At 37.5% G+C, this 16395-nt stretch overlaps 1 protein-coding gene across 6 annotated transcripts in view; it reads right to left on the bottom strand.

Moving 5' to 3' along the window:
• RBMS3 (RNA binding motif single stranded interacting protein 3) overlaps positions 1–16395 on the bottom strand; it is a 1456421-nt gene that overhangs the window by 735448 nt on the left and 704578 nt on the right. For 3 of the 6 annotated variants that reach the window (XM_010346557.3, XM_074405767.1, XM_074405766.1), the window contains exon 1: positions 9073–9995. The exons of the other annotated variants lie outside the window; for them this stretch is intronic. In XM_010346557.3, the coding sequence (XP_010344859.1) occupies positions 9073–9147 (75 nt within the window). In that variant the 5' untranslated portion in view covers positions 9148–9995. Of the gene's footprint in view, positions 1–9072; positions 9996–16395 lie in introns of those variants that run through there. 6 annotated transcript variants of the gene reach the window in all.

Below are 16395 nucleotides of genomic sequence, written 5' to 3'. Positions count from 1 at the left end.
CCTACCTCAAACTAAAAATGCAACATTTTTTATTTCTAACGAGGCAGTCTGAATTGGTGTACATTGGCAATGGGCAGGAGACCAGGCTTAATGCATGGACTGTCACCACCCTCCAATGGACTAGCACCATGTCAAAGAAAACGAAATGTGGTTTTCTTACATCTTTCAAGAAAAAAATTAAACACCATAGGTCTGTCACATATTTATGTGTTGGATATCCTACAAAACAACCTCTTAAACTTTACATTAATATGGAGATGAGATGAATTATTAGCAAATAATATCACCAAAATTATTCCAACTCTCTTAAATGCTTTAAATACTTCACCTACTCAAAACTAGTTTAAAAACAGATTTGCTTGAATTCTAAGTTACCTTTATTTTAAGTTATATTTTGGGTGTCAGCATCTAATTTATATGATTGATAAGTCTTTAAAAAAGCAACATGAGAATTTACAATCAAGAATAGCATCAAATACGACTCACGTACATAAGAAAAGCTTTTAATAACTTTAACCAGTTTCAGAAAACCAGAGAGTTAGCATTCTGTTTTCCACTTCACTTTTCATTACATTGTCATCAATCAGTGAAAATGACTAAGTAGCAGTACACAGGATTAAAAAACAATAAGATGTCTCAAAAAAAAAACCCTTATTAAATTCTTATTAAATTCTATGCATGATCTATATTCAGCTTGAAAATCATCAGCTAAGACGACCAGAAGATCATTTGCATCTCACGTATTGAATATATCCATTTCTTAACTCCACAATATAATGATGGGAAAGTTAATAATAAAACAAATTTTAAAATCACCTCCTAAAACTATTCTTATCAGTATTTAAAATATTGTTAGGTTTACTTTTCCCCTATTATACCTTAGTTTCCACACAACAGGATATTATGCTCCACTGTATTATACTGTTGATACTCCACTATAATATACTATTATATTATACTCCACTATAATATACTGTTGATACTCCACTATGATATACTATTATATTATACTCCACTATAATATACTGTGGAGGTCAGGGTTATTTCATCCATTTCACAAATGAGTAAGTGAACACACGGATTAATATGACTAGAAACCAGTTTTCCCAAAGGATAATCTTCCCTGTTTTATACTCCAAATATACCCATAGAAGCAAACATAATAGCAACTTATGGAATAAGTTATATGAAAAGGGCACTATTAGGGTTGCTTTGACTAGTAAGGTATGTAGTCAAGTCTCGTTTTTGTATTTACCATTCAGGAAACAAAATTCAGGGTTCATTTACTTTTAATTTTCCTTGAGAATTTGATATATTTTCTTTAAGCGTTTTTATATGTCTATCTTTGCATTCCTTATGCTTTTATAATATGAGGAACATAGTTTTAACCATTCAATACACTACAAATCATTGATATATTATAAGCATTCCCCCATCACTAAATATTCTTCTACAACATAATTTTCCATGATTATGTGGTGAAGAGCTATGCAAACAGAAATGGGTTTTTACACATTTGAGGAGCTCCCAAACTCTCTTCTGTGTTAAAGACAGACTACCGCCCTCAGAGCTGAGGCTGTAATAAAGCGGATACAAATATGCTGGGGTCTTCAGAAATGATAACACTGCCACTTAGTTATGAACCATCTTTCTTTAAATAGCTCAGCAACTTCATACCTACCTTCCATAGCAGAGGCCACTATAATATACTGTTGATGTTGGGGTCATTTCATCCATTTCACAAATGAATAAATGAATACACAGATTCATATGAACAGAAACCAGTTTTCCCAAAGGATCATCTTCCCTGTTTAATACTCCAAATATACTCATAGAAGCAAGCATAATAGCAACTTACGGAATAAGTTATATGAAAATAATGTATGATTTTTCAAAGCGTAATCATTTAAAATAGTATATGTCATTTGATTTCATTAATTCAGCTCACAGGGCTTTTTGGGAAACAAAAAGTGTATCTCCAAAGAAAAAGATGGAAAGATAATATTCTTGTTTAGATGTTCTTGAGAAGTAATTTCCCTCCTACAATACACTATACTGTAGTAACCCCAGTATTCAGTTCTCACATTTTCTTGGCTACTATTCTGAGATTTAGAGACTGTAGGTTTTGCAAATTTGTAGCTTTTGGATCCAGTCAAAATAATATTTCATTAATTGTTATATTTACACTGAGTCCTTGTAATCATTGATGAAATTAAGGTTGTCAGTATTTTAATATGACAATCTTAGTCTCCTTCATTACCTCAACTGGTTTAGCTGAACATGAATAACAATTTAGTTCTATACCACCTGTAGAGAGGTAGTTAAGTGAGGAAAAGTGCAGCACCATATTATCACAATTCAGTTTTTGGATACACCTTAATTTTACCCCTCAAAAGAAAAATGTGACCACCACAACAAAAGTGGAAAAGATCATGATTAAAGAATGCCTGTCATTTTGTTCCACTGCTGGGAACTGCTATCCACCCACTCCCAAGTGATGGACGTGTTTCTCTCAGTGCACTGGATTTAGATGTGTGAAAGGATGCGGACAGTTAAATCTGTCCAGTCACCAGAGAGCCAATAAAGCACCATTTGATCTACTCTGTGGAAAGCATCCGGGAACCAAAGAAAAAAATCATGAATGACACAAAACCGGGGTCACCTGAAAATACCACTAAGATACCAAAGAAGGCTCATCAATCTCACAGTGGAAGGGATCCTAGAGAAGGAACCCAAACTAGAAACCAATGCATTGACAGACAAATTGGTATTCCCCCACAAAAGGACAGAATCTATTTTCTTTATTTTATAACCCAAACTTTTGAAATTTGATATTTATTAGGAATTGGTTTCAAATTATTAAAATTTTATTCATAGTTATTAAAATTTTATTTATAATTCCACTTAATATATAGTCCCTGATTAATAAACCTACATGGCTAAAACATTTTGAATGTGACTAGATTATCTGCCAATATCAACTTAAAAGAAAAAACAATAAAAACAAAACAAAATTTAACTTATCTCAGTCTGACACTCTCTTTTTCTTTTTAAAATTTCTTTTAGGGTCTAAAATCTGAAATCTGAAAATAGCCAACTCCATAAGCTTTTTCAAGGCCCTGAAAACAATCACATATGAATAGTGATGATGATTAGTATGATTAATCCTATAGATTTATTATCTCTAGGAAGCTACAGGTTCTTAGTTTTTATTAACAATTATTATTTAAAAAACACTGTATTAAATAATCTCATGAAAACCAGACACCTCTTTACAATAACATCCCTGCTACAGAAATTAGAAGCAAAAGTTGTGTGTCCTTGTGTCGCTTTGTAAGCGTTAACACTGGTAAGAAAAGATGAATACTTACACAACACTGAAAGTCATCATATTTCCAAATATCTTTAAAAAGCAATACACTGCCACCGATTTAGCCAACAGTAAGTTGCTGATTCTTATTACCTAAAACACTTCCTTAGTTATAAATGGGCTGAAGGTTTTCTTACAATAGTTCTACAGATTAAAGTAGGAAAAAAAAAAAAAAGAAAGAAAGAAAAATGTAATTTCAAGACAGAAATGAGAAAGTCACTTTTGCTTTTTGAATGTGTGCTCAATGGGAGTAATTTTCATCCTTCCATTAGAATTGGTTTCAAATTTATTTAGCACCTATGTGTTTTCTGATTAAATGGCATGATCCACTACATATTTTAAAAATGGTATTGTATGTCTGTTTCCGTTTTCTGAGAGGATATTTTTTAAGCACATCCGAAATAGTTCAACATTTTCCCACCACTGCAAAAAATAGCAACACATATCCTCAACACACATATTACACCACATGAATACATTTTTGCTTTTGGTCTCCCTTCAGTTCCATCTGCACTCTTGCTGTGCAACAGCTATAGCATAAAAACGTCTATTCTCACATGCTTTTGATATTACACTATTTAATCACATACAGCTGTGGCTTATGAGACTGTTACAAAACAATTTCAATGTAGTACTTGAAGCCAATTTTGAATAAACATCAACCATTTACTCTGAATAAAAAGTTTCACATTAAAAAAAGTTTCATTTTAAAGGAAAATACTCTTCTGTTGTTTTGCTTTTAGACTTTGGCATGGGCATAATTGTGACTGAGCTCTCTCTCTGCCAAAATACTGATAATGTCAAAAAGAATTGTGTAAAATCTTATTAGTGCAAAAATGAAGCTCTCCAGAATTACTGAAGCCAGAAAGACCTGAAATGAACTTGTGTCCTTCCTTCTATATTGTGTCCCTCCCTGCAAACTGTCCCTACCCCCAGCCCTCAAATACATTTTATTACTTCATGGAAATAATTTTGTGCTATAATTTTGTGCTTTTTTTTTTTTCCAAACTGAAAGTGAAGAGAAAATACTTCAGAAAGATGTTGTTAAATATACAAGATGTTTTCCTTAAGTCTAAATCCATTCTGGAGAAAAAAAAAATACCGTGAACTTTTTACATGTCTACTCCTTTTAAGTAGGCACCAAACTTAGTGTTGTAAAAACAATGTCTATATCGTGGGGGAAAAAATAGCAAAATATGCATTGGAATTGTGTCCAATCCCACTGATAATGAAGGTTTGGGGGAGTTTAGGAAAAAAAAAAAAAAAAAAAAAAAACCTAAGAAATGAGGGTGGCCCCTTGCTTCCGTTTTCCTCTTATTAAAAAACAATTAAAAAATCTGTACAGTCTAAAATGAGACAAACAGGATTTATCATAGTTTCATGCTATCAGTTTCATACTGTTATATTACCCCCTGAAGCGAAAGGAAATATTTGGAGTTGTACCTAAAAATTCTATCCCTGAAAGATTTTTAGAAACCAGTTTTGTATGTTTCAGGCTTTCAAAGGAAAACAGAACTTTGGAGTTTTCAAGGCTGTTTTAAAACAACTGGCAAGTTACCAACTCTGGATATCAGTGCAAATCTGAGGCAGGAAGTACTAAAGAAATTCTAAACTCATTCCCTCCCTCTGCAAGATTTTCTACATTTTCATGTGTAAGGACTCTGTTACACAGTTGTTTTGCTTTTGAAGGATCTGTACATTCACATCGTTAAGAATATCCTTGGCCCCGTGGAGGCCTCTCTTCCTTCACCTACCCCTCTCTCCTTGTGTTTTCAAGTGTTTGCTCATCCTATGGCACAATCAATTGTGCTACAGCTAGACTTTTAGAGAGGGGTGGCTGCAGATGGTTGAATATTCAGCCTGAAATCAACTGCAGTTGATTAATTACTCCTTACACCTGGTCCCTTCTTCATACCAGGCTCAGAACACAATCTGAGTACCACCAGCCAAGGAAATTGTATTCAATTTCTGAACCCCTTTCTTCAATACCTTCTGTGAAACCAGATGGCCAAAGAAGGGGATGCAGTAAATTCATGTAAGAGCAACATCGTTAGAAACTGTGCATTGGATTGGTAGAAACACAGTGGACTTCGACGGGTGCGGAAAGGAAGAAGAAATTTGCTGTGTGGGATTAGGCGACTTTTTAAGTTTTATGAAGATGACTAAAGTTTTCCAAATATATGTGAGAGCAATATCTATTTCTCAGCTGAAAAATATCAATTCACCAGGCTGTAACCAGGTTTTCCTCTTTTTAATTTACCCAGTTCAACTAACTTTTTTTTCCCCCAAGTATCCCCCCAGCAATTACCTCAAAAATTCAGAATGAAAGTCACCTGGGAACTCATAATTCAACAGCAACAGGTTGTTTTTTTGGAATGGATGATGAAGTACTTGAATAATGTTGGATTACAACTAGCCAAACATTTTGTATTTTGCCATTAAGCTAATGAACTATTTTTTGACCTCTTTCTCTAAAATTTACAGATTATTCTGGGTGGTCGCTTCAAACAGAAAATTTGCCTTAATAAACTATTTTTTTATCCAGCTCTTTCTTATTTAAATATTACAACATGTCAATAAGATTTCTTCATTATTTGTTAAGTAGTGTTCCTCTTCGAAATTGCTTCTTTTGGTAGAAAAGAATTCATCAAAAAGGAAATTGACAAATGACAACTTTTAAGATGTGAGCTGTGAAAGAGCATAGGATGATAACACTGCTATACCTTATAGCTACGAGTCAACCACTGGGTTTTCATCTTAACTTACATGTACATTTTCCTAATATAAAACATTTGAAAAACTATTTGAAGGGATGGAGCATAATCAGATATTTTTAAAGAAGGCAAGTTGAGAGATTGGTTCCAATGCAATGGAAAATAACAGGAGCAAAGAAGGCTCGAAAGTGTCACAAGTTCTTCTCAGACTTCACTGTGTATTTCAGAGAACGGAAACATCTTCATTTATTTCTTAAATCTCATTTTCATTTTATCATTAAAAAATAGCAGATGTATTTAGCACTAGACAAGCAGAAATAGAGAGTTCAGCATTTGTGCATTTTCTGAAAGAATACAGTAATAAACATTTCAATCATTTAAAATCCCGTGAAGATTTTCCCCAAAAAAACTAACGACAGAAAACAGCCTTTGTGGATTGCCAGGAAAAAAAACCTACCTCAGTTAAGAGAAAAATTTAAGATATGACATCACCAGAATGTGATAGAATTCCATTTTTTATCAAACGTAAGTATTCTTAACATATCAGCATCATTTTGAAGAGCTATGATTTTACAATTGCGTTATAACTACAAGCCAAGGCTACAAAGAGTGGATTTTATCAATTCCACCCAGGCTTACCAAATAAATATAAGCAGCATGTACTTTATTTAAAATTGTTATAAATTATATTTTGAGGAACAAAAAATGATGTGGAAATAACCTACTTGTTTTCCTGTTATACTGAAACACGATGGTGCTTCATTGTATACGATTAACCCTGTCAGAAAGTCCCCAGTGCCCACATTATAAAATATGATTGCACATTGACTCTTCATCTCATTTCCTCTTTATGCAAGTTTCAAAACGGGGCACGTCTTCACATCTTCAGCTTCCAGGAATGCTATTAATGTCTGTCATTTCAGAGCCACCGTAACAACACAGGACAACTTCAAAGCATTGTCGACATTTTACAACATAATAATCAATATGAACTACCATGATAGGCAAAGTAGCTGATCTTACATTCCCTACTACCCTGATCTGATTATCCAAATATCCACATAGGGCGCCTAATGGATCTAACTTCTTTAAAAATGTTCCAGAAGTTGATGGCGTTGGCTAGCTTGAGAGTAACAAGATCCAGATGCTGCCTGTCTATATAACACTGAACTACATAGAACTCCAAAACAGATATCCAAAATCTCCCCCTCTATTTTTCAAGCTCTTCTCTTTTCCCTCATCATTCCATTCCCCCTCTCTCACACACACACATACTTTCTACTAGTATAACTCACCCTGCACCCCGTGTCTGAAAATATGTGCATAACATTCACGATTTCCTGTTAGCAATAGGCTAAAATAAATCTCAAACAGAAAAACAATTATGTTACTCATTTCCATCTAAAGTTTCTTTTCTGAATATACACCATAGTAGAAAACAAGGACCCAAAACAAAGTGTAATTTTCGAAACACTTGGAAAAATTTAGCCAAATGAGTAAAAGGGATGGAATGTCCGATATTTTTCATGCAACCTTTGAGTTTATTGTTTTTGTTTCATTGAGGGATGAGAAATGACTGTACATTTTCCCCTTTTAATTTGTCCTTGCTCTGCCATTTCCTTGAAGAATGTCAGGCAGCATTATCTACCTAATACCCCCAAAGAGTTAAAACTTAAGGCGCCAAGCAGGAGGGCTAGTCTATTTAAGCATCAGCAGCACAAACTAAATGCTCACAAAGGCAAATAGCAGTGTGAGTCGACCTTGGAGGGGCAGGGTGGATTATAAAGCAATTGAAAAAGGAAAAAAGAAAAAATGAAGCAACAATCTTTGCTACAATACTGAAAGTCTGCTTGCCAGTCTGGTTTACAAATAGGCATTGTTTGATGAGACAAAATAAATGGGAGATAACTACAGCATGAATTACCAAACCCTAATCACATCGCCGAGTCCTGGTGACAGCACAGATCATTCAGGCACGCCTTATTCACTCTTAGCATATTTATTTATTAAGAAGACGGTGGAGCCTGGCTAATGTTAATGCAATACAAAATAATATCACCCATACGCTCGAGGTGGTCACTCTACTAACAAGTTTTCCCCCTAAAGAAGTCCAGTTTAATTGACAAATTGGAGCACTGATCTCACACCTGAGAGTCTTTCAAGTCTTAACTGCAGGATAAAGTTCAGGGTAGGTACTGCCCACTGCTTACTTACCTGGGCTTGTCTCTGGGCTCCTAATGGTCATTTGAGCACACACACACATAAAGCCTAAAGTATTTAACCAATTCAAGTCCAATTATTATCAGTTATATTTAATTTCTTTTCAAGACTCAGGCCTCCTAATGGCAGTTACACAGAAGAACAGACCTTCTAAAAGTTGAAAAAAAAAAACACATCTATTGTAAAGCTCCGATTGCAGTCTATAGAATGCTGATCACCCTCAATATAAAATAAAATATACAAGGCAAATTAAAAATAAAAATACACAAACTCTCAGAGACTCTGGTAGGTGCCCTACACCTCCCCACACCCTTCTTTCATCCTATACTCTGCGATTAAAAGTTTGAGTCACCCCCACCCTGGCACATCCTATCCAGTGGGAAAAACCCTTTTACAGCCACAAACAAAGAACAGCTCACTAGAAAAGCCCCTGAAATTGTATTCTTGTGCCTGATAATCACTGTTGTGATCTGCTTTGTAAAAACTGTGCCATCTGCAAAAGACTCTCCTCATATCAGGACCATTTATGCTGCCAAATAACAACAAAGGAGCCGAACTCAAGTGAAACTATTATCTCTCCTTAAAGAGAAAGCTACAATTCCCGGTTTGCGTCTGCCTCATTAACTCCATTGGTATGTTACTAATTTCAAAGAAGCAGGAAGAGGTGACGGGGGTGGGGGTTAAATCATAATTCACACGCCTGTCTGCTTCCCATCCCAAGTGCAGAAGGATACCACGCTGATTGCCAGAACGTGGGTCAAGCCATACCTTGGTTTGGAGATAATGAGGATAGTAGTAAGTGTACTGGGGGTACATTTGTGGCTGATCCAGGCGTTTGCCCATGTAGCTGGAATCTTTATCTCCGAGGCAGGGAACTGGATGACAGGGTATAGTGCCCCAGGCCGAGCTTCCTCTTAAACCACTATTCCTGACAGTCCCGGTGACTGATGAGGCTTCACAGACTCCACCACTCGCTAGTTCCAACACAGCAAGAATTTTTTAAAAAAACAAAACAAAGCAAAAAACACATACACCAAAGCAAAAAAAAAAAAAAAAAAAAAAAAAAAAAAAAAAAAAAAAGCGTGAGGAGTGAGATCTCACACACAGCCTTCCCAGATCTTGCCTGGCTTCCCCCAGCCTCCGGGGTCCACTTGGTGTGAGGCAGTTTGTTCTCTAACCAGGCTGTCTGTAGTGATGTCAATTGCCAGCGTTTGTAAAGGGAGAAAAAAAAAAAAAAAAAAAAATCAAAGTCCTTTTAGCACAACTCCGAATCCTTGCAGATCAGCTTCGTGTCTCCTGGTTGCCTCTTTCCCCACCTTAAAGAAAAAGAAAGAAAGAAAGAAAAAAGACAGAGAAAGAAAGAAAAAGAAAAAAAGAAAAAAAAAGAAAGAAAGAAAAAGGAAAGGGGAAAAAAGGAAAAAAAAAAAAAAGAAAAAAGAAAAAAACCTTGCACAGCTTAGTTGCTGCTGTCTCCCTCCCAGAGTGACATGGTGTTCGGGGCTTGTCCTGTCCTTTCATTCACTTCCCCTCCTTCCAGCCGGTGGGTGGAACCGAGAGAGCCTCTCCAGGGAGCAGCGTACGCAGTCCAGAAGGCTGCAGTATTTCCTCCAAGAAAAAAAAAAAAAAAAAAAAAAAAAAAAAAGCTGCTTCAACCCCTGCTGCAAACAAAGTTCCGATTCCCTCTGCTGGCTATCTCGAATAGCAAGCGATTTTTGCAGCAACGCCGCTGCCGCTGGAACTGAACCTGAAGAACTCAAATGCGGGCGGTGGATTATTTCTTATCCCTCCTTCCATCTACCCCACACGAGAGCTGCTTTTTGTTCTTCTTTTTGCCAAGTTCCAAGGTAAGCCACACTGCTCAACAAAACACAGAAGCGAGGGAAGAGAGGACGAAAGAAGGAAGGAGGAGAAAGGAAACGAAATCAAGGCAGGGGAACTATCCTTGCTGGTTAACGGGGGGAAAAGTAAGTCCCGGATGCTTTCGAAATCTGTTAACGCACTAGAGCCAGATGAATCCAATCGCTGATTGAGAAACTAACCTTTTACCACGTGGAGGACCTGGAGGATACTAAGTATTGAAGAAATTTTAGGGTCCTACTTCAGGACTACCATAACATGCTACATGTCCTCAGATTGGACTGATCAACTGAATATATAAAAAATAGTAACTCTTTTTATTATACCCATTTTGTAAAAATCAAAGGAGGTGATCCCTTAGGTTTATCAGATTTTTTACAAATAAAATCTGTTTCTCCCATTGCCTCTCTGATTATTTTGATGCACTGATGCTTTAATCACTTTACTGATATTATCTTTAAAAAAAAAAAAAAGGACAAAAATCATAATTACTTGGCAGAGTTTTTTTCCCACCAATGATAATATTCTGTCATGTCTATCAGCTGCTACATTATAATACAAATTGTTTCAGAGAAAATATATTTCCTTAAAGGGTCCCTTTTCAAGGCGGGCGAAGCTAAAATTAGACGTGCCAGCTGTGTTTTGCTGTGAGTGCTCACGCATGCCCAAAACGTGGGCAGACCAGGACTGAGCTCAAGTCGGCTCTGTTCTCCCGAGCCCAGAGTTGCCTATTTAGATAAAAGGTCCCTGGTATAAATCCAGCTTCCTAGTCAAGGAAAACAGAGAATTTGGGATCAATGGACACATGGTGTCCATCCACACGCAAGCCGCACCACCCCTGAAGCAACTGGCTTCTGCTGAGGGGAACTGGTTTCTGGAAGCTGTGTGAGTGCATGAGTGTTCCCTGGATGAAAATAAGGATGGCAGGTAAACAGTTTTATGTTTTACTTTTGGCAAGAATAACAATCAGAAGGAGACAAGGAAGGATGGAGGGCGGGAGTTAAGATACCCTGACCGGCCGGGCGCCGTGGCTCAAGCCTGTAATTCCAGCACTTTGAGAGGCCGAGGCGGGTGGATCACGAGGTCAAGAGATCGAGACCATCCTGGTCAACATGGTGAAACCCCGTCTCTACTAAAAATACAAAAATTAGCTGGGCATGGTGGTGCGTGCCTGTAATCCCAGCTACTCAGGAGGCTGATGCAGGAGAATTGCCTGAACCCAGGAGGCGGAGGTTGCGGTGAGCCGAGATCGCGCCATTGCACTCCAGCCTGGGTAACAAGAGCGAAACTCCGTCTCAAAAAAAAAAGAGACCCTGACCGCACAGTGATTGAGAACATTAAATCAACCCCACGTATCTCTTAAATGTGTTATTTGGGGCCTCAGTTGTCCCATCTGTAAAATGGAAATACAGCCAATTCTCCTGGCTGAAGGCAGTGCATTGAATCCAATACTAAAAATGCCACTGAGTTAAAAATCCTTCCGTGACATCACATTTTTCAGACAGTAAAGTCCTCAATCTTTCAAATAGGTTTCAGGACACTTGAGCTGTCTGGCCCTGGCTTTCTACTCTACTCTCAAACCTTCATCTCCTGTCCCTCACATCCTACACTTGAGTCACCCTGAGCTACGTTCAGGACAGGAACATGCTCTCAGAGCCTTCTGTCATTCCCTCTTCCCGGAGTGCTCCCTCAACTCCATCTCCACCTCTCTTAGCCTTTAGCCTGTCCTTCAGGTCTCAGTATGGATAATCACCTCCTCAGAGTAGCTTTCTCTAAACCCTACGTTCTCTGCTGCACTTTATATTTGCCCTAATAGAAGCTTCTTCTACATGCACTTGCCTGCTTATTATTTCTTTCTTCCATGATGTTCTAAACTCTAGGAGAGCAGGAGGTGCCATCGTTCTCATCTGCCTTTACGTTTCCAAAAATTTGCATAGAGTTAAGCACAAAATGGGTGTTCAGTAAATGTTTGAAGAATAAAATGTTAAGCATAATTAATGATTTTTCAACCTGACTTAGATCTCTCTTTCAGTACATTTCACTCCTTGTCACAGGTCAAGACCTGACCTGGGGGCAGGATATAGAGGCACATGAATCAGAACAAGGTCTTTCTTTCATTGAGTTTATATTTAGTGGGGGGAGGGGCTGGGGGAACAAACAATGGGATCAACAAGTAAATCCGCAGTACAATGTCAGGAAATATATAGTGCTGTGAGGAAATATGAAACCGAGTAAACAGAAGCAAAGTCACAGAGATTCCACTTTAAATAAGATAGGAAAATGCTCTCCAAGGAAAAGCTTGAGAAAATGCTTTCCTAAGGTCAAGGCAAGGGTGTGAACCATTCTCCGGGTATGGTGCACTGTGAGAATACTTGGCGTTAATGCCTTGGAACCCGTCCAGACTGCCTGGGTTCCAATCCTGCCACTTCTGCGTTCATCTCCTCTAGTTTCTTCAACCATCAAATATCACTATTCACCTCATACAGTAATTACGAGAACCAACCCAGATAAACACATGAAGCATTTAAAACACCTTGTAACATGTTGGATCTGCTTAACAAATGCCAGCCTGCATTTGGGGGAAACACATGGCAGTCACAGGGACAGTGACTACAGAAAAGCCTGCAGTGGGACAGTGTCTTTGGAATGTGCAAAATATGGTACAGAGGCTGAAATAAGCAAGTGAGGAGTAAAGACCATAAAATGGGGCTGGGGAGGTACCCTTGGGCCAGATCGTATAAACCTTAGTGAAGAATTGATATGGAAAGCTAAATAAATGATCATTAACAGTACAGCAAAGTCTCTATACAAATACTCGGATTCTATATCCAGTCATCTTCAACTATAGAATGCTGTCATTTAAACAACCTATTGATGTCCCTCCAAATTCAGACATGTAAGACCAAAAGCCAGGATTGCTTTGGCCAATTCTACCACCATGGACTAGATATATACGTTTTCTTTTATTAACACATGGCTTAAATACTCCTAAAGGGGAAAAGAATACTGTCTTATTTACAAATGAAAAGCCAAATAAATAACTCCTCAGCCAAAACTGATACACCCCATTATCTGTAAAAGTTCCCAGCATGCATTGGTGCTATCGGCAATTTCTACACGTAACGATTGTTTTTTAAAATGTGATTTGATTTCATTGGACTATTGTAATGTTTTGGGCACAAACTGTCATCAGCTTAAACATCTTCATTGCACCTTTAAAGCTTTTCTTAAGGAATGCAAAGTAGGTTTACCACTTGTGGAAATTGTAAAACCTGTGTTTTTATTTTTTTATTTTGTATTTTCTTCCCTCAGAGACACCAGTAGCCGTGGCAATTCAGGAAGCAAGATACTCAAACCAGAAATAGTTTTTATATCATTTCTGCTCTGTTGGAGCAGTGGCGTTTTCCATTTAAATGATCAAGTTAAGGTAGGAGGCAACCGGTTTCAGCCATTCTCTAAATCAGAAGACAGCTGTGTCCTATTTGCCAACTAAACAACACATTTCATAGAAATTCAAGGACAGCAAACTGCATCAAAGGGCATAGACTCTCACTGGTTCACATGATGCACAGGCTAGACAGAAGAGGCACTGATTTATTTATTTATTTTTTTTAGATGGAGCCTTGCTCTGTTGCCAAGGCTAGAGGGCGGTGGTGCAATGTTGGCTCACTATAACCTCTGCCTCCCAAGTCCAAGCATTTCCCCTGCCTCAGCCTCCTGAGTATCTGGCATTTCAGGCACCCACCACCACATCTGGCTAATTTTTGTATTTTTAGTTCAGAAGTGGTTTTGCCATATTGGCCAGGCTGGTCTCGAACTCCTCACCTCAGATAAGCCACCTGCCTCTACCTCCCAAAGTGCTGGGATTATAGGCGTGACCCACCAGGCTGGGCTGAGGCACTGATTTAGGACAAGTTTTTGACTAAGAGGACTGAGACGATGCCTTAAACCTGCCATTGGGAAGTGGGGAAGCAATGGCACTGAAATGCTGAAATGAAGGTCAACTGGGGAGAGATGACAAGTCTCTTCTGGTTTGCTCTTGACCTATCCACTCAGAGAATAGCTGAGTCCTTTCTTTGGATATTTGTGTTTTAAATCATAAAGAGTTAGTCAAGGCCGGGTGCCGTGGCTCATACCTGTAATCCTCACACTTTGGGAGCCCAAGGCAGGTGGATCCCCTGAGGTCAGAAGTTTGAGACCAGTCTGATAAACACGGTGAAACCCTGTCTCTACTAAAAATATAAAAATTAGCCAAATGTGGTGGTGTGTGCCTGTAATCCCAGCTGCTTGGGAGGCTGAAACAGGAGAATCACTTGAACCTGGGAGGCTGAGGTTGCAGTGAGCTAAGATTGTACCATTGCACTCCAGCTCTGGCAACAATAGGGAAACTCCATCTCAAAAAAGAAAAAAAAAAAAAAAAGAAGAAGAAGATTTAGTCAAAAGCAAAAGAAAAGAAGTGTAAGGAAAAACCAAAATTCTACTATCCTAAAAAGTATATACAGATACTCTTCTATCTTGAAGAAGGACGTGCCTGACCTTGAAAGAATATTTTTTAACAATCTTGGCATTTCATGCCCACTTTATTTAAATTTATGGAATCCCTTTCCAACACAGCAGTTGTCAAAGGAATGTTAAACATAAAAGTTGTTTAAAAAAAAAAAAAGACAAAATGGTAGATTTCAAATTCCAACATGAAGGTAGTGTTACAACTTTTTTTTTTTCCTCTGCAGAATACTTCCAGGTGGTTTAGGAAAACACCTAAGACAAATGAGGAGACAATGTAGTGACTCAAGCATGTGTGGTCCAAATTTAAACTGTAATTGAATATAAAAATATTCCTGTTAAGATGATTAAAATTGGCCTTGAAAGACAATATCCAACCTCAGGACAAAATTACGCCATAATATAGTTTGAGACATTTAATCAGGTAGAAAAGCAAGAAGAATTTAAAACAAGGGAGAGTTGTTAACTTCAACAGAGTTTTACCAAATACTTACTATGTCTCTAAATAATTGAAGGTACCAATATAAATATTATTGTCCCTGTCCTCAAATGGATTTAACAACCCTGTATTTCTAAACACCAGCCATTCACATATAATCTTTATGTTTTCTCTCATATCTGAGTACCAATTTGTAAGATTAGTTACTAAATCGTTTTCTTTAAATCAACTTATTTTTTTTCTGAAATACATACTTTATTAGAAAGCAAAAATATACATGAAGGCTCATGTCTATTTTTCTTCTATTATCTTTGCAAAAATGACACACCATTTTTCACAGCATTGAATCCTTGTGGCAGGCACATGCGGTTCTCTTTGCCACTGGGATTAACTACTAAGATTCACACTTTCTCCCTCCACTGAAAGTAGGCATGGCCATGTGACTTCCAAAGGCCAATAAAACATGAAGCAACAAGTGACACATGTAAAAGCTTTTAGCTGCTGCTGTTTGATTCTTCTCTTGTGGAAGCACATGCTGACATGAAGGAGCCACAAGAAGGGAGCATCTTGGAAAGCTGAGGGCGGCTAATTTGGATAGCTGCCTGGACTCGCCACTGCGGACTTCTCATAAGCAAGAAATAAACCTTTGTTACAGTGCACTAGTAAACTCTGGTGATTGTTCCCAAAGATTATCACAGGCTACCTGTTTAATATAGCATGACTTACAGTTTGGTTATGCATTTTCTTACTTGGGTATTCTTCCCATTAATATCTAAGCTCCACAGGACAACAAATTTATTTAACATATTATATTCTGACACACAGAATAGTCCTTGGGATTTAATACACACTTAGTAAATATTTCTTAAATAAATAAATGGAGTAGTTACCCCTTATTTACAGGGGATATGTTCCAAGACTCCTGAAATCTTGGATAGTACCGAATCCTATATATAATGTTTTTTTCCTATATATACATATGTATGACAGATTTATTTATAAACTAGGCACAATATGATATAACAACAATAATAATACAAATGGCAATTATAAGAATATACTGCAGTAAAAGTTATATGACTGTGGTCTGTCTCTCGGTCTCTCAGAATATCACACTGTACCACTGGTACCTGAAACCTGAAGCTATGGAAACAAAGCTGTGAAGAAGATGCAGCGTGGGGGCAGGAAACTACTGTAAATGAAACTACTGTAAATGGTTTCTCTAAAATCATCTCAATTATATACTAGTGGTTAACGGACACTATTTTGTGAAAAAATAAAAGGATAAATAC

This window comes from Saimiri boliviensis, chromosome 9 (assembly GCF_048565385.1).
Source record: "Saimiri boliviensis isolate mSaiBol1 chromosome 9, mSaiBol1.pri, whole genome shotgun sequence".
In the NCBI taxonomy this organism is placed as follows: domain Eukaryota; kingdom Metazoa; phylum Chordata; class Mammalia; order Primates; family Cebidae; genus Saimiri; species Saimiri boliviensis.
Note: the sequence above shows the minus strand (reverse complement) of the source record. Positions and strands in the feature narration are given on the sequence as shown.